This window comes from Sporothrix brasiliensis (assembly GCF_000820605.1).
Source record: "Sporothrix brasiliensis 5110 chromosome Unknown Cont20, whole genome shotgun sequence".
Taxonomy (NCBI): domain Eukaryota; kingdom Fungi; phylum Ascomycota; class Sordariomycetes; order Ophiostomatales; family Ophiostomataceae; genus Sporothrix; species Sporothrix brasiliensis.
In genome coordinates, this window is record NW_024467139.1 from 4,499,249 (window position 1) to 4,526,640 (window position 27,392).

General features: G+C 53.7%; 7 protein-coding genes across 7 annotated transcripts; 1 reads left to right on the forward strand and 6 right to left on the reverse strand.

Annotated features, from left to right (window-relative positions):
• Positions 1-644: 644 nt before the first annotated feature.
• On the forward strand, positions 645-2,881 carry SPBR_06749 (malate dehydrogenase (oxaloacetate-decarboxylating)(NADP+); the record flags this gene model as incomplete). The annotated part of the gene is made up of 4 exons (XM_040765005.1): positions 645-822; positions 1,046-1,476; positions 1,568-1,893; positions 2,005-2,881. 4 exons carry the CDS (start codon positions 645-647, stop codon positions 2,879-2,881), a joined length of 1,812 nt encoding a protein of 603 aa, XP_040617171.1.
• A 595-nt stretch (positions 2,882-3,476) lies between these two features.
• Positions 3,477-4,796, reverse strand: SPBR_07320 (uncharacterized protein; the record flags this gene model as incomplete). Its single annotated transcript, XM_040765574.1, has 1 exon — positions 3,477-4,796. The coding sequence occupies one exon, from the start codon at positions 4,794-4,796 to the stop codon at positions 3,477-3,479; it is 1,320 nt and encodes a 439-aa protein (XP_040617172.1).
• Positions 4,797-6,438: 1,642 nt separating this feature from the next.
• SPBR_07537 (uncharacterized protein) lies at positions 6,439-7,505 on the reverse strand (the record flags this gene model as incomplete). The annotated part of the gene is made up of 2 exons (XM_040765791.1): positions 6,439-7,292; positions 7,361-7,505. The coding sequence occupies 2 exons, from the start codon at positions 7,503-7,505 to the stop codon at positions 6,439-6,441; spliced, it is 999 nt and encodes a 332-aa protein (XP_040617173.1).
• A 3,650-nt stretch (positions 7,506-11,155) lies between these two features.
• On the reverse strand, positions 11,156-11,869 carry SPBR_09004 (uncharacterized protein; the record flags this gene model as incomplete). Its single annotated transcript, XM_040767130.1, has 1 exon — positions 11,156-11,869. The coding sequence occupies one exon, from the start codon at positions 11,867-11,869 to the stop codon at positions 11,156-11,158; it is 714 nt and encodes a 237-aa protein (XP_040617174.1).
• Positions 11,870-17,900: 6,031 nt separating this feature from the next.
• SPBR_07088 (cytochrome p450 monooxygenase) lies at positions 17,901-19,517 on the reverse strand (the record flags this gene model as incomplete). Its single annotated transcript, XM_040765342.1, has 1 exon — positions 17,901-19,517. One exon carries the CDS (start codon positions 19,515-19,517, stop codon positions 17,901-17,903), a length of 1,617 nt encoding a protein of 538 aa, XP_040617175.1.
• Positions 19,518-22,529: 3,012 nt separating this feature from the next.
• SPBR_06603 (programmed cell death 6-interacting protein) lies at positions 22,530-25,233 on the reverse strand (the record flags this gene model as incomplete). Its single annotated transcript, XM_040764859.1, has 2 exons — positions 22,530-25,149; positions 25,226-25,233. The coding sequence occupies 2 exons, from the start codon at positions 25,231-25,233 to the stop codon at positions 22,530-22,532; spliced, it is 2,628 nt and encodes an 875-aa protein (XP_040617176.1).
• Positions 25,234-25,673: 440 nt separating this feature from the next.
• SPBR_07676 (uncharacterized protein) lies at positions 25,674-26,571 on the reverse strand (the record flags this gene model as incomplete). Its single annotated transcript, XM_040765930.1, has 2 exons — positions 25,674-26,405; positions 26,491-26,571. 2 exons carry the CDS (start codon positions 26,569-26,571, stop codon positions 25,674-25,676), a joined length of 813 nt encoding a protein of 270 aa, XP_040617177.1.
• Positions 26,572-27,392: the final 821 nt, after the last annotated feature.

The following is a 27,392-nucleotide window of genomic DNA, read 5'->3' on the forward strand; positions in this document are numbered from 1 at the left end:
CGTGCATGCTCTATTGTCGTCCTACTACCACAGTAGCCAAAGTCAAAGTCTCCTTCTCTTCGACCTCGTCTCCGTCTGCACTTACAGCTGCTCGTTTTCCTCTTCATCCCTCGTCATCTTCTTCTGCTCTCTCGTCGACTCTGGCCAGTCGATCCTCTGCAGCTCCAGCCCATATCCCGAAAGCAACAGTCCCCTTCGGCGCCCACGCCGATTTCTTGCCATCTATTAGACGCCGCTATATCTGCAGCTCCATCCACTCTACCCCGAAAGACAACACCAACGACGCTAACACCACTAATACCTCCATCACCTCCACAACCTCCACAACGACCGCCGCCTCTTCCTTTCTGCCCTTTCTCCTCACGCTCATCCATCCTCACCTGCCTACCTTTTGTTTTCGTCCCTTTTTGTTGACTCCTCTTTTCACCCGTCCGTCTCCTCTCCTCCGTTGTCGCCACCACCTGCGGCTTTCTGCAATGGTGCCCATGGCGTCATATTCTACCAGCAATTCCACTTCGTACGCCTCCACCCCGCGCTCTTCGTCCCCATCTGCGTCCGTAGCGTCCGCCCGGTCGTCTCAGTCATCTATATCTAACAAGCGCCTCTCCCTCTCGTCCACCCGTCGCGCTTCTGCTTTAAATCCAATGGCCTCCGTCGACATTTCTGCCATTGAAGACGCTATGAAAATGGCTGCCCTCGACCAACACCGTGGATACTCTCAAACAAATTACGGCACCGTCCAGCAGACACAAATGACCGAATACATTGCTCAACACCGCGCTGGCGGTTACCAGGTCCTGCGCGAGGCGCACTGGAACAAGGGTGAGTTGAGAGAAATCAAAGAGAAAAACCGAACAAAACAAAAGTTTACAAGATGATTTTGTGTTGCTTCATGTTGTTGTTTGCTATCGTTGGATACCTGAGCCCCCCCCCCCCCCCCCCCCAACCAAGAACAAGAACAAAACCTTACTCCCACTCTCACCATCATCTCATTGGATTCACTCGCCTTGTCTTCCTTCCATTTTTATCTAACAATGACTACCAGGTCTGTCGTTCACCCCCGAGGAGCGTGTCTCCAAGAACCTGACTGGCCTCGTGCCTCACGTTATGGAGAGCCTGGACATGCAGTGCCAGCGTGCCCTCAAGATGGTCCGCTCGCGGCCGACGGACGTGGACAAGTACCTGTACCTGTCGTCCATCAAGGGTGAGAACGTCGATCTTTTCTACCGCCTGCTCATCGACAACGCCCGCGAGCTTATGCCGCTCGTCTACACTCCAACCATTGGCGATGTCTGCCTCCAGTACTCCACCATCTACACCCGCCCTGAGGCCCTCTACATCTCCATCAAGCAGCGCAACAGCATGAAGACGATTCTGCGCAACTGGCCCCACCAGAAGCCCGAGATTTGCGTCGTCACCGACGGCTCGCGCATTCTGGGCCTTGGTGACCTGGGCATCAACGGTGTCGGCATTTCCGTACGTCTTTTGCGTTTCATTGCTGTCTCTCAGTTTGCGGTTTCGTATTTGCTCTCCTTATTTTCTTTCCTTATGCTAACAACCGACATAGATTGGCAAGCTGGCTCTTTACACCGGCGCTGCTGGCATCCGCCCTAACAACACCCTCCCGATCGTCCTTGACTGCGGCACAGCCAACGAGCACAACCTTAAGGATCCCCTGTACCTGGGTATCCGCTCCAAGCGTGTGCCTGTGTCTGAACAGCAGGATTTTATGGACGAATTCATGGCGGCATGCGCCGAGGTCTACCCGGACATGGTGGTCCAGTTTGAGGATTTTGAGAGTGAAAAGGCCTTTAAGTACCTTGACCGGTATCGGACGAAGTACCGGTGCTTCAACGACGACATTCAGGGCACTGGTGCTGTCGTTCTCGGAGGGTAAGTGACATACTCATGATATGCAGCCTTTTGCCACCCCCCTCCCACGACCGACTTACACGGGTCTTGGCATCACGTGACCTAACTAACACGTTTCCCTTCCTCGAACAGCTACATTGGTGCCGTGAATCTGTCTGGTGTTCCTCTGGAGGAACAGCGCCTGGTGTTTATGGGTGCTGGATCTGCCGGTGTCGGTGTCGCCAAGCAGCTCGTCGAGTACTACACGCGCCATGGTCTCTCAGAACAGGCTGCTCGTGACAAGTTCTGGCTGGTGGACACCAAGGGTCTTGTTACCAAGGACCGTGGCGACAAGCTAGCGGAACACAAGAAGTACTTTGCCCGCAGTGACAACAACGGCCACCAGTTCAGAAGCCTAGAGGAGGTCATTGAGTACGTCAAGCCGTCGGCCCTGGTTGGTCTAACGGCCACATTCGGTGTTTTCACCGAGTCTGTGGTCCGCGCCCTCAAGGCCTCTGTCGATGCTGGCGGCCTAAACCGGAGACCCATCCTGTTCCCTCTCAGCAACCCCCTGACCAAGGCCGAATGCACTTTTGAGCAGGCTATCAACTGGACCGACGGCACTGTCATTTTTGCCTCAGGATCGCCGTTCTCGGCCTACACCGTGAAGACGGCGGACTCGAGCATCACCTACTACCCCAACCAAGGCAACAACGTCTACGTGTTCCCCGGTCTGGGTCTGGGTGCCATCATGGCCAAGGCTACAAGTATCACTGATGAGATGGTCTACACGTCAGCCGCAGCCCTTGCTGGCAGCTTGAACACCGAGGAGCTCCGCATGGGCCTCATCTACCCTCGCATTGAGCGTGTGCGCGATGCCAGCCTTGTGGTGGCGCGCGAAGTCATGAAGGCGGCCCGTCGCGATGGCGTCAGCACCCTGCCCGAGGAACAGTGGATTGAGTGGGAGGAGTGGGGCGATGTTGCTCTGACCAAGTACATCAAGCACAAGATCTACGACCCTCGCCCGTAGAGGCCAACGACACAACGGTCTCTCGTGCTTGTATCGTGTGGGAGAGTTCGGATGAAAAAAGACAGCTTGCTTTTCTTTACTTTCGGATTACGAGCGCGCGCGTACCCTCTTTTTTTCTTTGATTCCTTGAACGCACCCTCCAGCCATTTCCTGATTCGCCAGTTTTCTCTCGTCACCTAAGAGTGTGGGTTTTTCGTTGTTATTGTTTTCTTGCATTTGTTTTCCATGATTCCCGTTATTCATTACATGGAGAGTCAGGGGCTGAAAGCATGGATGAGGCTTTCCTTTATCCCGCGTCTTCGCCTCTGGCTCGTGGACCAGAGACACAAGCCCAATATGGCTCAAAAGGAGGGATGACTAGATATATAAGGAGCGAGTAGTAGAGTACCAGAGACGGTACATACTAATGGAAGTCCGATTGCCGATTTCATTGCGGATTCTGGTATTGCTGATTCTAATTATTTGCAAATGAAAACTGGTCTATGAAATAACACTCAAACAAGCAGTTGGAAATAATATATCAGAACAGAAACATAAGAGACGAAAGACTCGAAAACACAAAAAAGACAAAAAGAAAACGAGAAGCGATTCGTGTCTACCAGTTGGCATCCCTCATGACGCGCTTTCCGCTGGCATAGTCTGCAGCCTTGTCGGTACCTAGGAAGCGGGACTTGAGCGCCCAGATCACGAGGCTAAACAACTTCCACGAGCCGACCTGGCCCGTTCCGCCGGCGGGACCAGTGGACACGGCCACGATAAGGGTGTCGTCCCCCTTGTACTCTTTGAGCGCGGTCGTGTCAGCGGCAGCATCGCCGTTTTGCTTGGCGCCGCGGGCGACGGCCCAGTTCTTGAGGTAGATCTGCAACGAGGGCGCCAGCACGGTAATCTGGTCGTTGGCGTTCTTGAGCGAGGGGAACTGCAGGTTGGAGGCGTCGCCGGCGACAAAGATGTTGTCGTAGCCCTCGACCTGCAGGGTCGCGCGCGTGAGCACGCGGCCGCGGTTCTTCTCGGTGGCGTCGAGCAGCTTGGCGGGCAGGTACTTGGTGTTGAAGGAGGTGCCAAAGGCGGGGATGTAGACGTCGGTGGTCAGCGACGTCGACGTGCCGTCCTTGCTCGTGAGGCGCAGCACGGTCTGGCTGCCCTCGCCGGCGGCCGGCGTGGCCACGCTGACCTTGGTGTTGACGATGATGTGCACGCCGAGCGTCTTGAGGCGGTTGGTGGCGATCTGGCGCACGCTGTCCTTGGTCCCGTACACACCGAGCGGCGCGGGCTCGTTGATGACAAAGACAATCTCCTTCTTCTTGTCCTTGGGGGCGTTCGCACCATAGACGGCAGCCAGCTCGCCGACAACCTCGACGCCCGTCATGCCGCCGCCGGCCACGACAATGTGCGAGGCTGTGCGGATGCGGGCGCGGTAGTCGGCCAGCGCGGCCTTGGTCTCGGAGACGCCGCCGTTGGGCACGACCTTGAAGGGGGTGCCGTCGGTGATGTCGGTGCCTGTGGCAATGAGGGCGGTGTCGTAGTGGATGGTCTGGACGGTGCCGCCGGTGTTGAGGGCGACCTCAATGGTCTGGCGGTCGGGATCGAGGCTGGTGGCGCGGCCAACGACCTGCTCGACGCGCTTGACCGAACCTGTGTTGTACTTGGCAAAAGAAGGAGCGAGCGGGAAGAACAGCTTGTCGTCGCCGAAGCCTGGGTTGCCCTTGGGGTTGGGGGCGGCAGAGGAGTCGGAGGGAACGAAGCCGCGAGGCGAGGCGACGTTCCAGAACATCTCCTCGTTGGGGGCGACCAGAATGACGCGAAGGTTGACGACGCTGGCCGGAGTGTGCTTGGCCAGGTGGTGGGCCATGGGAACGCCGACATAGCCAGCACCAATGACGACCACGGTGTGGTCGGGGCCAGTCGAAGCGGTCATTTTGGCCGTCGAGTTTGAGGGGAACGATCTGAGACGGAGAAGAAGAGGTGTGGCGAGAACGAAGAGGCCGGGAAGCAGGTAGTAGTATGGGTTGGAGGGGATGTTGTCAAGCATTGTCAGCGAGGGAAGACAAGCAGATTATATATAAAAGAGCAGTGGACAGGAGGGTATATGAGAGAGCAGAGAATGAAACGAAGAGCTGGACATTGGATATATATACAAAACGAGAGTTGCCCCGGTTGTCGGGGAGAGAGACGAAAACCGGAGAGAAAGAGGAAACGAGGACAGAGGGGACAAAAAGAAAAACTTCAAGGGGCGGGCAAACTCCTGTAGCCCCTGAGGCTAGACGACGAGATGTGTTTGTTCCCGGCCATGAAGGGCAAGGGCTACCTCCAAGGAGGTCAAGTGCCTGCAATGATTTTGCCTGCCAGACACCAGAAGAAGTAACTTGCTTGGCTAGTCTGTCGGCCCCTTCTAGCGATTGATGGCGCGCGGGCGGCAGTTCTAGCTTGGATGTGCTCCGCCCGAGCGGCCGGACGACAGTGCCTGATGGTGATCGACCAACGCGAGGGACGGCACGGCATGGGGGACGGCATGGGCTCTTGTTTATTTTGCGCAGCCATGCTGGGAGGTGTGTTCAGCCAAGATGTTGTAAGCAAGAAGCTTATGGACGAGACATACAATGTGGACGTGGCTTCAGTCTACGACGACGGTGTAGTCAGGGAAGGCGCCGCGGAAGAAGCCTCTAGTATGATGGAGACTGATGCTCGGTTGTACTTTCCGTGCATATTGTTATGCATCACGGCGGCTAGCCGTTCAGCGCCGTGTTGAAGGGTTGTTCTTTCCTATCATGGCAAGACGCACTGGGGAGTGTTACTAATACCACTTGGCGTCGGAGCTGGACGGTGGGAAAGAGCGCGGCGAATACGTCAAGGGGACAATGCCGGCTGTTTACTATTGCGAGTAGGCGTAACATCCGTGACGCCTGTCGTGGACGAAAAGGCGTCCGGTGGGCAAGTCGCAAAGATACGAGGCAGAGTGCAAGACATTGTACGAATTGTTGCAGATGCTTACGTATTCGCTTGCTGCTCGTCGTGTTTTCCTCGTTGTTGATGTGCCGATAAGAAAGGGCTGAGATGGCAAACGAGGTTGCTTTTACTGCGGACATGGATCTTGGGATTTTTAATAAATTTAATAAATCTCTGAGCATGTGCCGCCCACTCGCACAGTCTGGGTATTAACGCGCGGGATCCCAAAGCAGACTAGTGCACATCTGCTAGCGCTCCCGCCGGCTAGAGCCACGAAGTGCCGTCTTGGACGCAAACCGCGCGGTGGACCGAAAGCAGAACAAGCTTTTCGCGCCATACAGATGGACAAGGCAATTCGGCGCGTGGCTTGTGACCTTCAGGCGTTTGAATGGTGAAAGCTAGCTTTACGTATACAAAGACGACGGACGGAGCAAAGCATCCATCGGGCGGACCAAACGATTCGCAATAGAATAATAGAATTTGCAAACGACTAAAAGAACGGAATGGAAATGAAACGGACAAAAACAGAAGAAGTGAAATAAAACGAGAGCGGCAGTGGCAACAAGATTGGTTTCACAGACTCTGGGTCCGACCATCGCAAAGGCCCTTCAATTTTACAAAGCAATGAAAAGTGCAACCGCGCCGGCCAGGACAGTAACCGGGCCGGCGACTGCTGACAGAGATGCTGCCCCGTTCGCCTTGACCACATTGTTGCCACTGGCCGACGACGCCGCGCTGCCACTGTTGCTGTCGCCGTCGGTAGTGGAGGTGGTCGACGATGAGGAGACCGATGATGGCGAGTTGTTGTCTGTCGAGGACACAGAGCCCTGCTGTTGCTGACCGTTGCCGTTACCGTTGCTGTTGCTGTTGCCATTGCTGTTGCCATTGCTGTTGCCATTGCTGTTGCCGTTGCCGTTTCCATTTTCTGTGCCATTGCCGCTGGCAGCCTGCACGGGACCAGGGTTTGTCACGTTGAAAAAATTGGCCGCCACCAGCTTGTTCGTCAGACCGGCCTGCTGCAACACCTGCTGCAGGTTGAAGCCCTGGCGTGTCTGGGCCGCCGTCATCAGCGTCTGCATCGCCGTCGACTGCGCCGACAGTCCGCTCGTGTCGACCAAGAACTGCGCATACGTGTGGCTGAGCGGCAGACGCGCCGGCGGGTTGGGGCTGATGTAAGGCGCGGCGGGAGCCTGGCTGGTGGCGTTGCGAAGCAAGAAGGCCGTCTGGATGGCATTGCCGGAGGCACCACCGCCGTTGTTGCTCGCGCTGGCGTCTGCACCGCTGTTTGTGCTGCCCACGACGCGCGAGGCCTGGGGCGACAGCGCCAGGTCCGTCTGCATCCAGTGGAGCAGGGTCGAGGTCTGACCGGGGGTGTTGGTCGGAATGTCCAAGTCAATCATGATTACCGTGAACGAGTTTCCCGTGAGGCGTCGCGTGGTGCCGAGCTTGGTCGGCTGGTTTGCGACGACTGAATCACAGCGTGTTAGTCACTTTGTTGTACGTACGGCCGACTTCCGCACAAAAGCGGGCACTTACGGTTTTTGGCAACGACCTGGCCGTTGATCAGCGTGTTGCCGAAATCCACCACGAGGTCAGCAACCACGGCTGGCTGGAAGCCCGGTGGCGTTGAAGCAGACACGACAGAAATGGCCGCAGCCAGCAGAGCAATCGAGGAGACCATGATTGTTGGAAAAGAAGGTGACAAAAAAAATACAGAAAAAAAAAAGAACAAGATAAGGGTCTAAAATTAAAAGAGAGTACAAGGGAATGCGGCACAGCCGACGAGTAGCGAGACCAGCAAGCTGTAAAGAATCGAAGGGGTGACAAGAAATGGACAATTTTTTTTATTTTAGAAAATGAGTGTCACGATGCTGTGGACATAACCGATCAATCGCGAAAAAGAACGGTAGAACTGGAGACAGCAGACACCCAGACATAGGCAGGCCACATACTAATATGCGAAGAAAGACAGTACATGTGTGCGGAATCGAAAATCCTCCGACAGCATCAACGGCCAATTTTCTTCCCATCATTGTCGTTCAGGGGTGCAATGTCCTCACGGCTTCCGGCAAGCAGTCGTCATCGTAACCGATGCAGAGTGAGGGAATCAATCAACTAGAAACAGGCGCATGGCAGGAGCTATGGATCCTCGTCGATGAAACGCTGTGAGGCTGGAGATGCGAAGTCCTCTTGACGGCAGTGGACATGGTGCTTGTGGCTGAAAATTCCAACTCTGATACGCCGCCAAGGCTCGAGGTAGAAAGCGTGATAATGAGAAGAGCGGTATGTCGTCGTCGGAGAATTCTGTTTCGGAAAGAAAAAGGAAGATCAAGGATGAACTGTGTGTGAGAGAGAGAGACCCATCCAGGGCACGTCAGCGTCGCGGAAAACGGCAAACTTAAAAGGTAAATGATAAATGATAAATGGCAAAAGGCAAAAGGCAAATGGCAAATGGCAAATGATGAGGCACAGACAGGTGCTGCTGTGGCATGTGTAGGATGCTGGTGGTGTGGGATTCTCTGAGAGAAGATACGTCGTAACCGCCAACAATATTGAAAGTGAAAAGACCGGTCGACGAATTGTCAAATGACCTTCCTCCTGTTCTAACATGCCTGATAACCGACATTCATCCCTTATCTCTGCTCATCAATGCAAAGCATATCCAAATACTGCATCCATTCTATGTCCACTGAGAGGCTGTTTCCAGGCCGGCAAGACGTTAGCAGAACAGTCCGAATCGTCAGTAGTCCTGAACCTGCCGAGAGAACAGGTTAACCATCACCACCAAGACAAACACTGGAAAAAGCATATGTATTTATATTTTCTCCATAAAATTATGAAGAAAAGGTGGCTACCTTACGACGACAATTACTATTGATATTGCTGTCACACTCGCCTTAGAACCTGTCATAGTTGACATTAACCGGCACAGCCTGGTTCCTTTGGCCACCGTCACGAAAGACTCGTCCTGCTCTTCTATCTGGAATTGACAGTAATTATTCAATGGAGTAATAGAGAGGCTGCCCTGCAATTAGGCGGCGCATGCGGCGCCAGCAAGTCCTTGGAAACGGAAACTGAAATGACGAATGAAGAGCATTCGACAGACCCCAAGAGACGGGCTCCAACCTTGGGAGCCGATGAACTTTGAGCAGCAATATCAACCCGCACTCCCAGCAAAACTACCCGAGGAACTGGATACGCGTTCAGGTCTTGTGATGCTGCTCTTCCTTTGTGGATAAATGGCAAAAGCGACTCGATTCCACAAGGTAACTAACTCACTGTGAGCATTAACTACAGTGTTTTCCTGTGGCATCGGGCAGAAGAACGGTTACCAGTTGTGTAGAGCAAAATACAAAATGCTTACCATCGTTTTGGACAATGTTTCCCGGTTCGAGTTGCGCTACACTGTCTTGAAGTTCCACTTCCGTCAGCCGTGTATCCATCCATATTACTCTCTCCAGTGATGCCACGCCACCTCTTGCCGAGAAAGATGGCCCGCTCGAAGGATCAGTGTGCAATATCGACACCTGTACTCTGTAATGAGAAAAAGGTAGGAAGGACGAGGGGGGAAATGGCTCAATTCGTGCATGGTACACGTAACACGCGGTCAGTTGGGTGGCCTCAAGAAGGTCTCTGGATCTGCTTGGCACCCACAGCCTTGCACAAAAACGTTTTGCGAAGAAACTGTCGGACGCTCTCTACTTTAAGATCAAGTATTCTCCCGCCCGGATGCCTTGATTTTCTCTCTTTGGACACAAGCAAGCCGTTCGTCACAAAAGTGTCCCTGGAATCCATTGTTGCAGCTGCCTCAGCTCGCTTTTCTCATAATGGTCGTCATCCAAGCGTCTCCTGTGTGTCGACCAACGCCACCAAGGCTTTTCCTCATGCTTCTGCTCTGCGGTGATTGCTGACGTGTTCTCTATTTAGGCGGCATGGCCAACTTTGCACAGCGGCAGCCGTGGCAACGGTACCGCAGTTAATGGTAACGGGACTATCGTTGCAACAAATTCGACGTCGATAGGCGGCAATATTACGACCACGCCGCCAACGCCCCCGCCTTCTCTCGCCCCGACTGTATCCCAAAACTCGTCGTCTGGTGGCTCGTCTTCGCCCATCCGCAGCAAACTCGGAGCCGGTCTTGGTGCTGCGCTTGGCTTCGCGGCTGTGGTGATCCTGCTGGTGCTGTGGCACGTTTTCAAAGCACAGCGTAACAGACGACAACAACGATGGCTGCAGGACGAATACGCAACCAGAATAGAGGACCGTGGAAGTGGCTATCAAGGAGAGATTGTAGAAAGCCAACAGCAAAGGTCGACTGGACAACTGTATCAACAACACCAAAAACCGATGGGCGCCACATTGGCATCTTCGAATTCGCTCGCAGGGGCTTTCTTGCCAGATCCCCAAATCGGAAAAGAAAAGGAGCAGACGACGACGATAACAGTGCTAATGCCGAGGGATGCGCCCAAAGCGTGCGATACACCAATCAATGGCCGAACCGAAACAAGCTCTCCGAAGCGTGGCAGGGGCCGTAGGCGGGGAGAACGCCTACTGGGAGGCAGCCGATGGGAACGACGAGACGGGCGTCAGCGAATGGGCATGTCGACTGAAGAGGATAGAGCCCCGACCGCTGCAGACCGGCCCAGGTTCTCGTTTGAAGGTGTGGCACAAAGTGAAGACTCAATAGAGACATTGTCACAAATAAGGCTTTTGTCGCTGGCGGATGTAGGTAGAGAGGATCCGGGCGGGCAGGGCGCAGAGCGTGTACCAGAGAAAGTGAGAGAGAAAGACATGTTTATGGGATGAACCATGTAAGCCCACAAAGAGAAATCCGCTACACAGAAAATTAATAAATACTTGAATAAATAAACGAAAGCTGCAGTCAAGCTGCTCTGGGTATCGATCAAAGGCACTGTCTTTGACGAGAAGTATATAAAACAAGATCGACCATGATGGTCAAGGTAGTAATGGGCGAAGAACAAAACAAAGCAGTAAGCCAAAGTAAATAAATACAAAACGTATGCAAAACCACCACGCAAAATGTATGGATTTCTTCCTCCGTAGAAACTCCCTTTCCTTGGAATAAATGTACATAAGATAAAAAACAAATAGAGAATAGTAAAAAGGAAGACGATTAGTGTAACAATAAAATACCCCAAATTAGAATTTTGAATAAGAACGCCTAGGGGATGCAATTTAGCTTTTGGAATAAAGTCCTAAGGGAAGACTTTTCTAGGCCGAGAGAAGTTGTACAGCGATTGATAAACAGGCAGTGGAGGTATCTGGTATGTCGAGGAAAGAGTACGAACGGGAAAGGAAGCGTCGAATTGGTCAGATAAACTCGACCATTTCGTCGGGGTGTAGCAGGGGAACACTGGTTGTAGGGGGTATTGGCGGCGGTACATTCGCTCTTGTGGCCGATCTGGTTTCTGGCTGCCGGGGCGGCGACCGTTGCTGCTGCTGTTGTTGCTGCGGTGGACGTGGTTGCCCCTGGGATTGCTGCTGCGATCTAGAGCTGGAGGATTGGGTCTGCCTTGTGCTTCCCTTTGCCCGCGAGGATGTACTAAGACCGCGCTTCATCATCTTGCCGAGAACTGTCACGAGCTCGCATGCATCGCTGAACATGTCGTTGTCAATACCCTCGGGGGCATCATAGACTTCGGTGATTGTGTCCTTTGCGAGTTTACGGCTACCCTCGGCATCGTGCACACATTCATACAAAAACGAAGCGTATTCTGTCTTGACGGAGAGGCGCAGCGAGTGGGAGCCCCACAAAAGGCCTTCGGCTAAGGAGATGGCATCTTTGAAATAACGGTTGGCAAGAGGAAGATAGTCGGCGGCGGGAAGCAAAAATGCTGCCGGCGGTTCGGGGCCGAAGCCCGGAGGAGGGTTGACTGGACCTCCTTCCATTGCGTGGGTGGGTTGTAAAGACGATCGAGTACTCTCCAAGTCGTCGTCGCGCGCGACGCCTTTGCCCTTGTCTGCTTGTGGTGGTGTTTGGTCGGCAGATGACGATCCTTGCAGGTCTGGTGTGTCCAGACCCATAGTCGATACTGGAGGTTGATTGTAGAATAGGACAAAAATGTGGTAAAATGAGGCGCGTAATTTGTATGCTAGAACCTTCAACTCGACGTATTTACCCACAACGGGTAGTACATACTGTTCCAGCATGACCAGCCCCTCACGTGATAGCCATATTATGTGAAAATAAAGCTCAAGGGTTTCTTGTGATTTGGAAGGCTCTCGTCGCCGCTGTTTCCGGGCCAGGACGAGTTGTTCTGATAAGCTGATGGAAAGACCCAAGATTTTGAAGAGCATTGTTGAAAGAAGTGGGTTATCATTTTGTACCGCTTTGGCCAGTTTGCCGAGATATTTTTGGTCGACTTCGGAGGACGCCATCGCGAGAATATGTGAGCAGTCGGATAGGATGGAAAAGGTGGTGAGAGACGGAGATATGTGTGACAGTCTGTAACATAAACAAGTATAATTAGATATCTTTCCAGTGAAGGCAAGAGCCACAGATTGGGAAATAGTTTGGACATACGATCAACGGGGCGTGGATGCTGTTGAAGGAGTTGTGAATTAGGAGTCGGGTTTTTGAGAGGGATGAAACTATGTGTTAGGTCGTAAACTTGAAATAAGTCGATGCATGGGTGGGCTTAATAAAAAGGACCCTAAGCAAACAGACGAGGCTTGTATTCCGCCAGTAAAGGCAGCTGTTAGTGGCTATGTACACAAGATGCGAGAGAGAGCGTAGGAAAGCCCACGTTGTCGTCTGGCGAGGCCAAAAAGGTCAATGGCGGTGCTGAATGTCAAGCGAAGGAAGAGACTTGTTTTGGTGATCCAACGCGCGCTCCTTAAGGTGGAATGGAGTCTGGAAAAGCTAAATGAAAAGTGGATTGTCCAAATAATAGGTTGTGCAGTCGTTTGAGAGCCAATTGAAGATCGGGGGGATCAATAAAAACAAGGCAGGTCGTGGCCGATACACCGAGCCTGTGACGCCGGATTACAACGGCGGAGTCCGAAGAAAGAAGAAAATCAATAGTCGACAGAAAGCTGCGTTGAAGAGAACGAAATGTGAGCAGCGAGAGGTAATCAAGGATGGAATCGCGTGACGCAAAAGAGGTCTTGCAAAGTAAACAAAACCTTCCTCTCCTTGTGTGGGAGTTATGAAAGGGGCTCGTAAACGGTAGGTGGTAAGCACAAAAATAGAGAATTAATGCAGGAGGAAAAGACGGCCTGACAACAAAGGGCGCTATTGCAGTGCCAAATCAGCCTTGGACAAGCCACAGGTGATCGAGAACTCGTTCGACGTATTGCGATGCGACGCCTTTCGACAATTTTCGTGTTGTTTTCGTTTCGTGTTTGAAAAAGCAGCGTCCCTTTGTGCTGCATGAGCGAGCGTGATGGGTGCTGCCGACCCTGTGTTTGCCCAATCGACAGTTTCCTTCCTGCTTCAACTTGTTGTGGAAAGCACCTGGTTTCCCTTGCAATGATTTTCCCCTGTTTCCCACGGATTTGCCATGCAGACGATGCAGACGATGCAAACGAAACAGCCACACTCTTTTGCAGTAATATAGTGCAGTGCTGTGCAGCACAAGGTGCAGAAGTAGCGGTGGAGACCAAAGCAGGCACAAAATGCGGCAAGACGGATCCTGCAGGAAAAAAAAAAGCAAACCTCAGAACTTGGCCAGCGTGGTGGGAGATGTGCAGCAAACTTCTGGCCAATGAAAATAACAAAAGGCTGGGGCACAGAAAAAGAATGAACAAGTTGGACTAAAGAAACCAGAAAACGTGCCAAAGGTTTTTGTAGGAAGAAGTGAAGACGTCTGGGAGGTCATCGGACGGGAAGGACAGACAGTAATAAGATAAACAGCAGAGAAAGAAGCCAGCCAAAAAAAAAAAAACGAGTGAGCAGGCTGGTGCCAAATGTCAAGCAGTGCGGATAGCAAACGAATGTCGTTAACCAGGAGAAATTGAAGAGCGAGCACAAGAAAAGAGAGAAACGGGAGAAACAAGAGGGAAAGAACTAAGTCTCCGGTGGCACTCCCCTCCACCTCCACCACCTTGGCCCGCTGCACGATGCGTTGTCAAAAGCTCACTCCGCACATACACGCACACTTTTAAGGGCTGAATGGATCGATTGCCGGACTAAAAAAAGGTTGAACGCAAAGAGTAGCAGTGGGCACCGGCCGTCTTCGAGGCCAAGGTCTGAAAGCACACTGGTTGGTTGCGAATTTGCGGCTCTGCCTGGAGACTATTCTGCGTTCCTGCTGCGAATTCGCGAGGGAATTTCTCGATATCAACACCAAGATTTGGCGGGACCTGTCAACGGAACCCGATGGGCTGGTGGTGTTGAGACCGCGGTGGCTTGAGCCGCTGATTGGGGTGACGGGGTTGGATGGAGTAGTTGTTCCTCGTGTCGGTGAGACATGCACGTGTGGAAAGGGCGAACGGCGAAAATACAAAAAGAACAGATAACCACTGGCAGCTAGTAAACAAGAGGCCAGCGTTCTTGAGAGAGCGGGGAGAAACAGAAAGAATAGACCGTGGCACTGGCAGACAGGGTACGAAACGGGGAAAATGGGCGACAATGACGAGGGCCGATGAGGATGATGCGATTATTGGATGGGAGACAGCAAACTGAATTCGTGTGCGCAACGCGATTGTGGGCCGCTGTCAGGGTGCGAGCTGGCCTGTGTCGTTGACCTCTGTTCCCTTGTTGGCCCTTTGCATGCGACCTGCTGACGCCCCTGAATTTTGTCGTGTTAAAACGAGTTTGTGGGCTTCCGTGTGATGCAGCAAGCACCGATGCAGCCGATGCGCCTTGCAGTAGCTGCTGTGTGCGCGACCTACGTTGGATAGTGGGCCTTGGCGGTACGTTTGGTTTGAATGCAACAGACAGCTAGCTGCAGGGTCAGGATTTCCTGGCCCAGAACTGGGTCAAGCAATCGCAAAAGGAGGTGCAGGTGCAGGAGCTCAAAGGCGCCTCTCTCAATTGTCGCAGGTACACGAGCAGAGCGCGTGATGACGGTGTACTGAAATGATGTAGCAAGTTCGGAGGATGTCGTCGGATGGGTTGACAAGCCGGGCGGTTCGCCGTTCGTTGCCGATGTAAGCTTTCTGGGATCGACCAGTATCACTCAAAGCATCACTGTTGCTTGTAAGTAGCAAAAGCTAGGCTGTGCAATAACGGCTCGGACCTTTGGAATGTGAGTGACAGGCGGACGAAAAGCAGATCTAACGGTCTACGCAGGAGACGAATGCGGGTCGCCCTTGGAAGAGGAGAGGGGAAAACGGAGGCCCCAAAGGTGGCAAAGAACGAAAGGGGATAAAAAGGAAGAGAATGGCGCTGATTGGAAAACAAGCGGTGGGCGAGCGAGCGAGACAGAATGCGTCGCGTTGGGGGTGAAACGAGAGGCAGTCGGAATGAGATGCGACGAAATAAAGATTGGCGGTGCGGGCAAGCTGTAGGAGACGTGCAGGCCGATAGAGATGGAATTGCGAGAGAATATACGACAGCAAACAAAACTGACGTTTGAGAAAGGCGCAGCGAGTGAGAGCGCGATCATGAAATGCAAAGAGGAAGAAGGGCGAGAGGAATCAACAAATTGGAAACGCGTAAATGAGGGAAAAAGAGGAGAAAGGGTGGGAGCGGCCAGGCCTGACCGAAGACCGGGGATGGGCCAGGGCCAAAGGAAGGAGATGTCTGGGAGCTTCCCTGAAGTTATTACGGAGAATGGAGAAGCTAAGCTGGCTCGGGAAAGAGCAGGGGTTTGGGCTCAGCGAATTTGGCACTCCATTGGCAAAGGAAGGCAGGAGCAACCCAGATTCATGGAACTAGACAGGGAAGGAAAGAGAGGTATGAATGAAAACATTGACAACGGTTGGTAAGAAGAGGTTGAAAGCTGACTGGAGCTGAAGAGAGGCGCGCTTTGCATGATGCGACGCGCTTAGTTGTAGTTGTAACATGCTCCCAGGCTTTCTTACGACACGACGTAATACTCCGTACAGAATATCTATGTTTATTTTCCCTGTCTTACCCCGTCTGTGTTTCCTCCCTGAGACAATGAGGAAGGCGCCAAGATAACGAGATGGGCTGGAAGTGAGCACAAGGGGAAGGAGCGCACAAAGGAAGAAAAGAAGCTTCAAGGAAGGAAGGAAACGACTAATTCGTAGTTTCTCTGGTAAATGGAAGGCACGACATTTTCAAATATCATTTTGAATATCATTTGCAAGACCAATTGAGATCGCCTGAAACTGGAGGAAATTTGACGGCACAGGGTCGCTTCGTCCGCTCCACGTCGTTTGGGCGAGGCTGAAAGCTGCTCTGCGCCAAGCATTCCCATACAGCCACGAGGGATTAATCTGTGGAAACGCGCCGTTCGGCGAAAGGATAAAAAAAGCGCCGGACAGCAATGACCCTCTGGTTTCTGTCTCGTTTGGTTACGGAGTAATTACGACATACATCGTACAAGTTGAGGAGGAATTCAGAAGTCGCCCGGTCTGGTGTCCCCTTACCTTTTGCCGGCAGGTGTCTTAGACAATGGGGCGAGTACGTGCATTCCAGTGTTGTGACACGAGGTAAACAACTTCCTGGCTTCTGATTGGCTTGTTTTCATTCAAGTTCCGAGATGCATGTGAGTTGCACCTTCTATTCAGTTTCCCATTTGCGTCCTCCCTGCCTCCGTTTCCCCTGCTCTGTCCTTCCCGCTTTCTGCATTCTGTCATGCCTCACTTGTGCGCCTTCCGATACGTTTCGCCTTGGGCCTGCTTAGAAGTTTGGCATGGCCGTGGGCCGTGGCGAGACCTGGTCGTCAGCTGCAATCATGCTCCCAGCCTCCTCATTTTTTTTGAGCGTCGTAATTGGCACCAGCATCCACCAGCACCCACCAGCACACACCAGCACACGCACGAACCTGATGTTTCCTGGCCTGGCCTGGTTTGGCGTTGACACGCTGTCGCCTTAGGCCATGGCAAAGACGTCGCCTGACAAGCTTATTGGTGTGGGCAAGAGCGGACCAAGAGGACGCACTTGGCCGCTGACGCTGCAGCCGCCCTCTTAGTCTCTCGTGGTCAAATGTGATTGCTGGCTGTCGTCAAATCAATCTATTCCATGACCTGTGCCATGTATCTTGGCTCTATCTAGCGTTTGGTCTCGTTCCTTTCCTGCCCATTGTACTCGACGCATCGCAACGCGAAAGGCAGCGTCGTCTCGGCCTCGTTGTCGTCGGCGAAGTTCTGCATATTGGGCAGGACCATTTCGGGGAGCAAACATCCTCAATGGCCGTGGAGTTAACAATGCCAGCCAGGCTCAACTGGTGCTCGCCGCATACGTGGTTTTGCCCGGCACCACCTACAGTACTTTCGATGGAGCTGCCGACCTCGAGACGAATGGGTGGAGGCCGGTAACAAGACCAAGCAAGCCTCATCGTACGCTACGCCGACCTGGGCAACGACAAGCGTGCTGACAGTCATGAAACCTCCGCCCAGGTAAGCGCGATGATACTGAGACGGGGGAATGGGCGAGGACAATGATGACCAGCAGCGTGGCCAGTTGGTGGGTTCATGATGGAGAGCATGCCAACACCCCAGCGCCTGTGATCTTGTTCAACGAGCCAATGCTTATAAGATTCCTGCCTAGACTGGGGTTTTATCACACGATCAGTGAACATGACACGACTTTGGTCGTTGCATTGCTTATCATTCCGCGACTATTCCTACCACCTCCTTCTCGCAAGCCGCTCTTCTGTGAATTGAGAATTGAGCATTTGGGATGAGTGACGAGAACAAGCGTTCATAAGGCTGGCAATAAGGCTATTATTGCACGTTCTATGGAAGGACAGGAAAGATACATGAAGAAGGGGTGGGAGGGAGCTGACACGGTGGAGAGCGAAAGTGCAAAACACCAAGCACACGCACGTAGGGGGAAAACATGAAGAAAAGGTGAGGACTGCAAAGCGTCTCACTTTGAACGCAAATTAGGAACGCAAGTATTCACACTCACACCTGACATTAACTCTTATAACAAGAACATACAAATGAACAGCGAGCACATCGACCTCACCAATCAGCCTCAGATCTCGACACGCACTTGATCCCGCACCTTGGCAAAGTTGTCCAGGATCTGCTGTGCCCGCGCCGGCGTCCGCGGCTTGATGCTGATCTGGAACGGACTCGGCTCGAGAATGACGTGCGAGTTGGTCGCCTGCGTGTCGATGGGAATCAGGTCGCCCGTCAGTGGGCAGCGCTTTTCCGCCAGCGTCAGGCCCCACAGCATCGCCGCGCCGCACACAAACATTTCGTCGTCGACAATGTCCTTGCCCAGACATGTGCGCCGACCCCAGCCAAATGTGTGCATTGACGCGCCGTCCCGGAAGTTGGGGTATTTGGTCAGCGGCTCCATGTACGTGGGCCAGCCGGGCTCGAGGTACCGCTCCGGGTGGTAGTTTTCCGGGTCCGGGTAGCGCTCTGGTACGCGGTTGATGGACCACTCGCACGCCAGCACAATTGTGTTCTTCTTGATCTCGACACCGCGGAACACGTCGTCGCGCTCGGCTTGGTGCGGCACCCCCAGCGGCACGCCCGACCGCCAGCGCAGCGTCTCCTTGAGGCATGCACGCACCGTCGGCAGCGCCGCAAAGTCGTCCATGGTGGGCATGCGGTCGCCGCACACACGGTCGATCTCGGCCTGCGCCTTCTGCTGCCACTCTGGGTGCAGCGCCATGGCCATCTGGAAGAACTTGAGCGGGCCCGAGATGGTCACGACACCCACGAGGTTCATGAACCCGATCATGCAGCTCGCAAAAGTCTCCTGGTCTTCGCCCTGCTCTAGAGTCACGTTGCCGTCCTTCTGCAGCTGATTAAAGTAGCGGTAGCCCCAGGTGTCCTTGGGCAGATCGTCCTTGAGATAGCGCGCCTTAGCCAGCTGGAAGTTGTGGCGCCACCAGGCGCGTTGCTCGGCCTCGCGCTTGACCTCGAATTTCTTCCATGGGTTGACAAAGAACGGAATGTGCCACAGCGGCGTCACTGTGTTGGTAATGGGGCCGGACACGCTCATGCAGTGCAACGTGGTGTCGGCACTCTCGCCGTTAAGGCGGCCCTGTGTGGCGTCGTCCCAGGCCAAGCGTGACATGACACGACCGCAGAACTCGCGCGTGTAGTCCAGGAAGCGTGCTGGGTCCAGCACAAGCATGGCCACGAACCGCGTCGACTCGGCCTCGAGATGGCCGTAAAAGTTGTGCTTGTGCGCCTCGGCCATGGCTGCGTGCACCCACTTGCGCTGGCGCTGCCATGTGTCGTGGCGGTCCATGAGCGCCACGTAGGCCGGCCCCTCCTTGTGGCGGAAGAGCGACCGGATCTGTGGCCGGCCTGAGTAGATGTGGCCACGCTTTACCAGCAGCTCTTCGGCAATCTTCTCGTCCGAGATAATGACAAATGTCTGGTCGACGGCACGCGTCTGATATATGGGCCCATGCTCGTCGGCCCACTCCTTGAACTTGAGCCACATCGAGAAGCGAGGAAGGTCGTGGATGCGTCCGACAAACGGATACTGCTTAGGGCCGGGAAACTTGGCCTTGCCGTCACCACCACCACCACCCCTCGTCTTGCTCCATGACAGGATGTGTTGGATGGCCGAGTAAATGAGACTGGGCACAGCCAGATACAGGAGAATGAGGGTGACCGTCTCCATAGTGGAAGTCGTGTAAGATGTCGAGTGAAATTGGATGTCGTTCGCGAGCCTCCTCAAAGGTTGAACCGTTCCAAGGGTGGCAAAAAAAAAAAAAAAAAAGATATGCCCACTGAAGAAAGGGCGATCTAGTACAAGCGTACTAATACAATAGAACAGCGGTACAGACACTCTGAAAGATCGAATGAATAAAAGAACAACACGAGGAAAGGGCGAGAAGAGACAAGGACGGGTTATCCACGGAATGGGGACCTGACCCTGTTCTACTTATACAAAAGCATGTATTGTCTGCCGGTGCAATCGACAGGGGGGACGAGACGGCCGAAGAGTGCGAGAGGTCAATATTGACCACCCGAGAAAGAAAGCACACCTACGAACCACACGCAGCACACGCAGCACACGCAGCACACGCAGCACACGCAGCACACGCAGCACACGCACCGAATGCACCGTCATCATTATGTGGAGAACATAAAAAAGCAATATACCAGGGGCACCTCTCCGACACAAATCAGATGGTGGCCAGTTCCGCTTCCAAAAGTGTCAAAGTTGCTTTCTTTTTCTTTTAGGGGTTGGGCCGAGTGGGAGGGTGTTAATATCGGGCTCTCCCCTACGGACATGAGAAGGAAGATGAAGACGGGGAGAGTGGTGATGTGGCGACGAACGCGAGGCTCCAACCATGTTGTTACAACGGGGTAAGAATGTCGTGAAGAAGGAAGAAATAAAAAAAAGGCCGCCCCGGACTGGGATTGGACTGTCTCTATAATATAACCCTTACCTACCTTTGACGAAGCCTTGATAAAGTAGATGCAGTACGGCATCATCAACAGGATCGCAAGACGTGCAGCCTTATTGTCAACCCACAATACACGACGGTGGTGATTTCAATACTTTGCGTACAAGGTCTGTTGGAGTCCGCACTGCGTGGAAATATCTGGCGCTGTGATGCTATCCTGGTTTGCGGTAAGGAGGACGGTGGGAAGTGTCGATGGCTGTCCGGAAAGAGAAATGGAGGGAGACGGACGGGAAATAATCAGAGGGGAAACCCAATAGAGCCAGTCTAATTAACCAGACACGCCGATAAAACAAAACCGACTACTAATATGCCATTCTCTCTCATCCCAGCGCCATGCGAGCACCCCCACATATGAACTACGGGGTAATAATAGGAGCAGCGAGCCGGCTTAGAAATGGCAGACAAGACAGAATAGTGCACTTATTTTGGCACTTCTCGCCGTCAGCACACCGCACGGACATCAGGCTCGCAAGATGGACAAAAAAGTAAGAAGAGCCCTTGACAAACACGACGCGTCGGCCATTACCCATTCAGCCTGTTCCCCCTTACTTTTGGAGGTGGGCGCAGTTTATGGCGAAGAGTACATCTCCGTCTCTTATGCGCTCATAGTTCACTTTTTATTTTTATTTTCTCTACGCGGTGTCCGAGTTTTCTTGGGGTCTTTTGATGTGCGTCGTTGCTCGTGTTCTGAAGTGTTGTCGTGTCTGTTGGCCGTAACTTTGGTCCAACATGCGTGATTGTATTGCCGGAATTGTACATGTTGGGGGCCAAGCTGACTTTGGCGAGGGAATGGCAAGTGACGTGAAAGGGACACAAATATTGGATTGCAATGGGTTTTACTTGCGAAAGAGAAAGTCCGCATGGATTCAAGATGACCGAGGATGAATACGAGATCGGCAGTCAAGGGGAAGTAATTTATCTGTATCGCGTCGCCGTTGTAAAATGTAATGCGGTGTATCCGTGAGGCACGATCTGTCCTGCAGATGTGCTCATCTGTGTGCTACAATTGAACAAGAGACGAATAAATAAAAAGGGTCGGTTCAAAAGAATCACGATAACAGCACAACACCACGTGTCTGACGTGTGACGACTTCGCCGGGGCCATCTTTTGTTCTGATTGCCATGCTCACCCAGCTCCTAATCCTAGTCGTGACCTCGCCGTATTTCGTACAACGACTGTTCAATGTCATTGACATGTTCTAGCAACTCCACGGCGCGTAAGCAGGCTCCCATTTTATTTTTGTTAATTCTTGCTCGCCATTCTTGCTCGCCATTCTTGCTGCTGGATATTTGATCATCAGTCGGTTTTGTCAATTTACCACCCAAATGACGGGGCGCCATTTTAGATTGTACTTCCTGCGGCGGAAACGTGGACCTGGGATTCTTCGCCTGTCAGCTCGCCTTTTATGACATTTATGCTCGTTTACCGTTGGGGATGTCCGGTGGGCGAAGCGGCTTAAAAGTAGCAGGTGTGGTGTTAGAAGAAACTCAGTCTACGGCGGCAAAATGAAGATGCACACGTTCGGTCTTTGAGGATGTGGCAGCATATTATCTGTCGATTTTCAAGGTATGTGGGAAGAGAAATTGAGAATTGCAAAAGATCTTAACTTTTATTTTTGCAATGTTTTTTTTGTTAAAATAAAAATCTGTAAATAACAACACTTATTCCTTATCTCACATTATCACCATGTTTTTCTCCTCTTTCTCTTCCTTTCCCCCATTCGAAAATAGCATACAAACAGGTAAGGCCTAAAAATCAACTAAGAACACCATATCCTGGAAAACATTCGGTTATCAAAACACTGATGTGCAGGGGGCACCAGGACAAAAACGAGTAAGAAAATTCTGGCTAAAAGGACAATCGATATCACCGAGGCCGAATTACATGGCAACATCAAGGAAACCGGATCACAAGTAGATTGTGGGGTCGGCAGAGAAAGAGGAAAGTAAACAGATACCGGACGCGAGGACAGCGTCGTGCACGTGGTCTGAGGCTCTTCTCGTCGGCCGGGAATTGACAAAATGAAAAATAAAAATAATTATTGCTAGTCTATGAATTTCGCTTTACTGAAAATAAGACGCATTTGGAAAACATGGCACGTATGTACACAATGAAAATATATGACGAAACAAGGACACTGACCAATTGGCCGCAACGTATTGCATATTGTTACACTGCATGCCCTCACCATGTGCCTCCACTTGTTTCTAGACATCGCCTACCCAAACCGGATGCCCGATGACGGGTCCCATGTGCCATGTGGGTTGGTCTGTGCCGAGTTCCCACCGGGTGCGCCGCCCCCCGGCCGTGGCTGTGGTGTCCCGTCCGGCGCCGGCGAGTTGCCGAAACGGATGCCCATTCCAGCGCTCCACATCTGATGCTGTTGCGGCTGTGGTTGTTGAGGCGGCGGTGGCGGCGGTTGTTGCTGTGATAGTGGCTGCTGATGTGAGACAGGTATGGGCGTTGGTTGCTGGGGTGGGCCACCAGCCCAAGATTGGATGGCGGGTGGTTGTTGTTGAGGCGGTGGAGAGAAGTGCTGGTGCTGGTGCTGTTGTTGCTGCTGCGGCTGCTGCTGCTGATGACCCAATGAGAGCGACGACAGCACCGGCATCGACAGTTCCTCTTCAATGGCCTGTGCCTCGCTGCGTCGTTGCTGTACCCATGCACGGCTCTGGTCCCGGAACGCGCCCACAATCTTGCTCAGGTCGTTGTAGAACTTGCGACCTACCTCGACGTTGCGCACCACCTCCTTGTACTTGTAGTGCGCATTGTCCAGCTTTTGCAGAGCCGCCTCGCGTTCGTGCCCGCCCCCACCAGCGCTGCCCGTCGAGGCCTTCTTTTGCGACACGAACTCGCGGTTTGCCCGCGCCACATCGTCGAGCGCCTTTTCCTGGTCGGCGCGCTCGCGCTGCACAAGAGCGTCCTGGTCATCGTCGTAGAGCTCGCGCAGGCGCGTGGCAAAGAAGCCGTCAAAGTGGGACGCGACAATTGGCGTGTTGGGATACGCGCGCTCCAGCCGTGCCGTTTCTTTGAGAATATCGGGCTTGACGTCGTCGGCGCGCGCCTTTTCGCGCAGGGCCTCGACGCGTTTGCGCCGCCGCGACTCGAGCCGCAGCACGTCGTTGTAGGCGCTGCGTAAGCGGCCGAGTGATGGTTTGACGGCCTCTGGCACTTCCATCTTGCGGCTGTTGGGCACAAAGTCCATGAGCGCCCGGTCCGGTCCCGCCAACAGGATTAGCATGTCTTCAATAGACGCAAACATGTCGCGCACCACGCCATCGCTCGACCCACTCGACGCAAAGTAGCCCTCAATCTCGTCTGCGTTCGTCCACAGCTTCTGACCTTGTGCACCGTCTGCGCGGCCCTCGGGTCGCGTCCAGCGCTCCGTGCCGTATTTGCGCCGCAACTGGGCGTCTTCATCGGCCTCAACGGCCAGAAGCGCCTTGCCCTCGTCGAAGGTGGCCCGGTCACCGGCGCGCAGTTTGTTGATGTCCTCGAAGCTACGCTTCGCCCGGTTGACCGCATCTGCGTAGCGCATCTCTTCGGCATGCTGAACTAGTGATCCAGGCAGGCCCAGCGGCCGTTCTATGGCCTGTAACGAGCCGGGCAGGTTCAGCTCCAGCAAGGTGCCGTGTAATTGTTCAGTCAGTACCTCGAGGTCGTGGATGATATTCTGGTTGATGAGTCGGTCGCGGCGTTCTTCGTATACAGACACAGCCAGGTGCACGGCGAACGGAACGAGCTTGGAAAACAGCGCCGGGCCGAACTCGGCCTGATCTCCGAGAAATTCGAATGGCTTCTCGACTTGCGGCGGGATGCGCGCTGTGGCCATGTTTGCGCGGTCTAGGATCTTGAGCTCCGATTTTGGCGGCACCACCTGCAGATATATGACGTCGTTGTCGCGCTCTGCGCGCTTCAGGTCTTCCTCAACGCGCCGCTTGAGCCCGGTTAGATCCTCAACTACTGTTTTACTCAAGTAGCCGCCCCGGTTTTCCTTGAGGCCCTCGGCCACACACAGCAAAGAGTCCTGCAGCCGCGCCACCTCTTCGCCATACTTGCGCTTATCTAGGCAATCGAGCGACGCCCGGTACTGCGCGGCCGCCGCAAAGTGGTGGTGCTTCGCGCTCACATGGTGGATCCACGACCGGCTGACGGAATCGCTCTTCATAGCCGCCTCGCCCGCCGCGTCGTACAGATCAGCGAGCCGTGCCGCCAACTTGGCAATAGTCGCGTCCTTGTAGCGCTCAGACACAGCACGCAGCCAAAAGGACTCCTGTGCTTGTGCCAGCATCAGCTGCTCGAGACAGTCGAGTGTGGCGGCGTCCATGTCCTCGGGCACCACGTTGCTGAGGTCCGGGTCGGTAATAACCGTATCGCGCAGAAACCCGAGCACGCCCGCCGCCTGCATAAAGTAGCTGGCGGCCGTCTTGAGGCTGTCAGCATCGCCGTGGCCCGTGCCCGCGGCCAGCTGGCTGTAGAGTGCCGCCAGGTTGTAGAGCACGTTGGCGCGCTCGAATTTGAGGTTGTTCTGCACGATTGGCCGATCGACGTTGTAGCCCAGCGCCGGGTACCATGTGAACTCGGCGCCCATCTCCACGGGAAACTTGCCGCCGATCCACGCCAGCTGTCCCGCGTAGGCCTGCAGCTTCTTGATGCCGCTTGGGTGGGCCTCGCGCACGTTGACGGCCTCGCGACGAAGGGTGTCAATCACGTCCATATCCTCGTGGAACGTGTCTGGGTGCTGTCCGTATTTATCGGCGACATACTGGCGGATGGCGGTCGCGAGGGAGAGGTGTGTTGATTTTCGAAAGGGGAGCGAGAGCTGATTCGTTTGGGATCTAAAGGGGGTAGAAGAGACACTGTCAGTAGTCGAAATAAAAGAACAACATGTTCAACTTGTTGGGCGTTACGCACGATGCCATGGCGGCGAGGAAACGACGCGTTGGTGTCGTCAGACGAAATTGTATGGAACGGCCCAACACGCAGTTGACAGAATGTTGACAAGAGGTATGGGCCTAATGACCTCATCGTCAACACGCTGCCATACGTTTCGAGGGGCGGCTGTCACGAGTGGGGCCAGTCGTTTGCTGACTAACATCCATGCTCGTTTTGTGAGTGGTGCACGTGACCGCTCTTCAGGAGACGACACACGATCATATCACGCAGGTTAATTTACACCAGGCGGAACATTATTGCATTCACGTTTGTATTCGAAGCAGACGCTACCACCATGCGAATCATACATCATTCAGGAGACAAATGCGATGGACCGTGGTGCTGCTCAAACCCCACAGAGCCCTTGTACGAGGCCTTCTGACAGTCCCAAAGGCATTGCTAGTTTTCCATACGGCACCCAAGCGCTCTAGGCGGCCTTACACGTCGACTCACAACCCGTGCATGCAGAGCCGGCGACACGTGTAGTGCCGTCAGGGACGACGGTCGGACCGGGCGCGACATAAGGCGAGGCCAGCTTTTGATGGATGTTGATGAGAATGCCCGGATCCGTGGCCTTGTAGGCGCCGGGGAACTTGACGGTTTCATAGTCAGCCGCAAGAGCGCGCACTGCCATCCGGCTGGCGGCCGAAGATGCCGCACCGGAGCCCGCTGAGCCAACCTGCAGCTGATAGCACGTCATGTAGAACTGGGCGCCGCTCGGCGAGCTGGCCGTGTGCAACGCGAGAGCCTCGGCACGCAGCAGGTAGTCTCCGGGGGCGAGACTGGCCGGAATGGGCACGTCCATCTTGCCACAGCACGTATTGAGGTCCTTGGTGCCCCAGTTGTCGTTATCGCCGCTTCCACCACTAGCCGCCGCCGACCAGCTGTCCTCAAAAACCTTGAACCAGTCGGAAGAGCCGTCGGCCGTGCTGGCGTCTGGAACTTTGGACATGTACACGGAGACCGGACCATAGTGGGCGCCGCCAATAGCCTCGCTGCTGCAGGAGCGGTCATTGGGCTGCTGGTGCATCTCGACCGTGACCGTCGTGCCCGGCGTGACGGCGCACTTGTTGGCAACGGGCTTTGTGCCTGCGTTACAACGGATATCGTTGGACGCGACATTGGTGACGGGTGTGTTTGACAAGGGCAAGCGAGCACACTTCGAGCCGTATGTTGTGTGAGTAGGGGAAGCATCTAGCGGCAGCGGGAATGGAGAGAAGACTCATCATATCGGTTCCGCCAACCCAGAGGTCCTGGAAGGTGGCATGGCCGGCGGCCAAGTGTGTGACAAGGCCGAAGACGGCCGTGCGAAGTGCAGACTTCATATCGAGAGTGTGAAGGGACACAGGCGAAGAAGACGGGATGGTAACAGAAAAATAAAAGATAGAAAATAGAAGGTATCAACCGATAGCTCAAAGCGACGATGACAATGACAGGCAGAGACAGAATAGGCAGAGACTTTCGACCGACAAGAAGGACGTAATGAGTGCGAGTCAGTCCGTTTATATGCAGCCGGTGTTCACAGCCAGTGTTTTCTATCCTCCACGCCTTGGCCCACTGCTGTCAAGGGACTATTATTGACAAGGCCGCTCCGCTCATTACGAGAAAACGCCCTCACGCAATATACAAGACATCCCTTGTCGACAAGCCAGCAAGACGATGCACTATATTTCTAGTCTCTGCATGCGCACATTTTCTTCGTTTTCTGGACCAGACTCGGTTATTCGGCGCGGCTCTTGTGGGGTGAGCTGGGATAGGAGAGGAAGTCGGAGGATGGGAACGGGTATGGTGGGATATGTGCCTCCGAGCGATGCTAGTTTGCTGCGACGGTGGTATTGGGAAAGACGCAGGTATAGGACGTGTGTGAGAAAGAACCCTGCGATTCAGATAGACTACGACTATAATTGCAGTACGCGAAGCATAAACATGACCATGAGCATGGATGACTAGATACTCTCTTGTCGGTTTCCCGGTTCGTTGACGTTTGTGAATGAAGCCAAGACCAGCCACATGCTTGACCTCATGCACGCGCACCCTGTCGCTTCCTGTCGTGGCGAACCTGACCCCAGCTTTGTCGGCCAAAATGTGGAGCTGAGTGCAATCTACAATGAACGCCGTAGTCGTGGGCATGAGCAGTGTTTGCAAG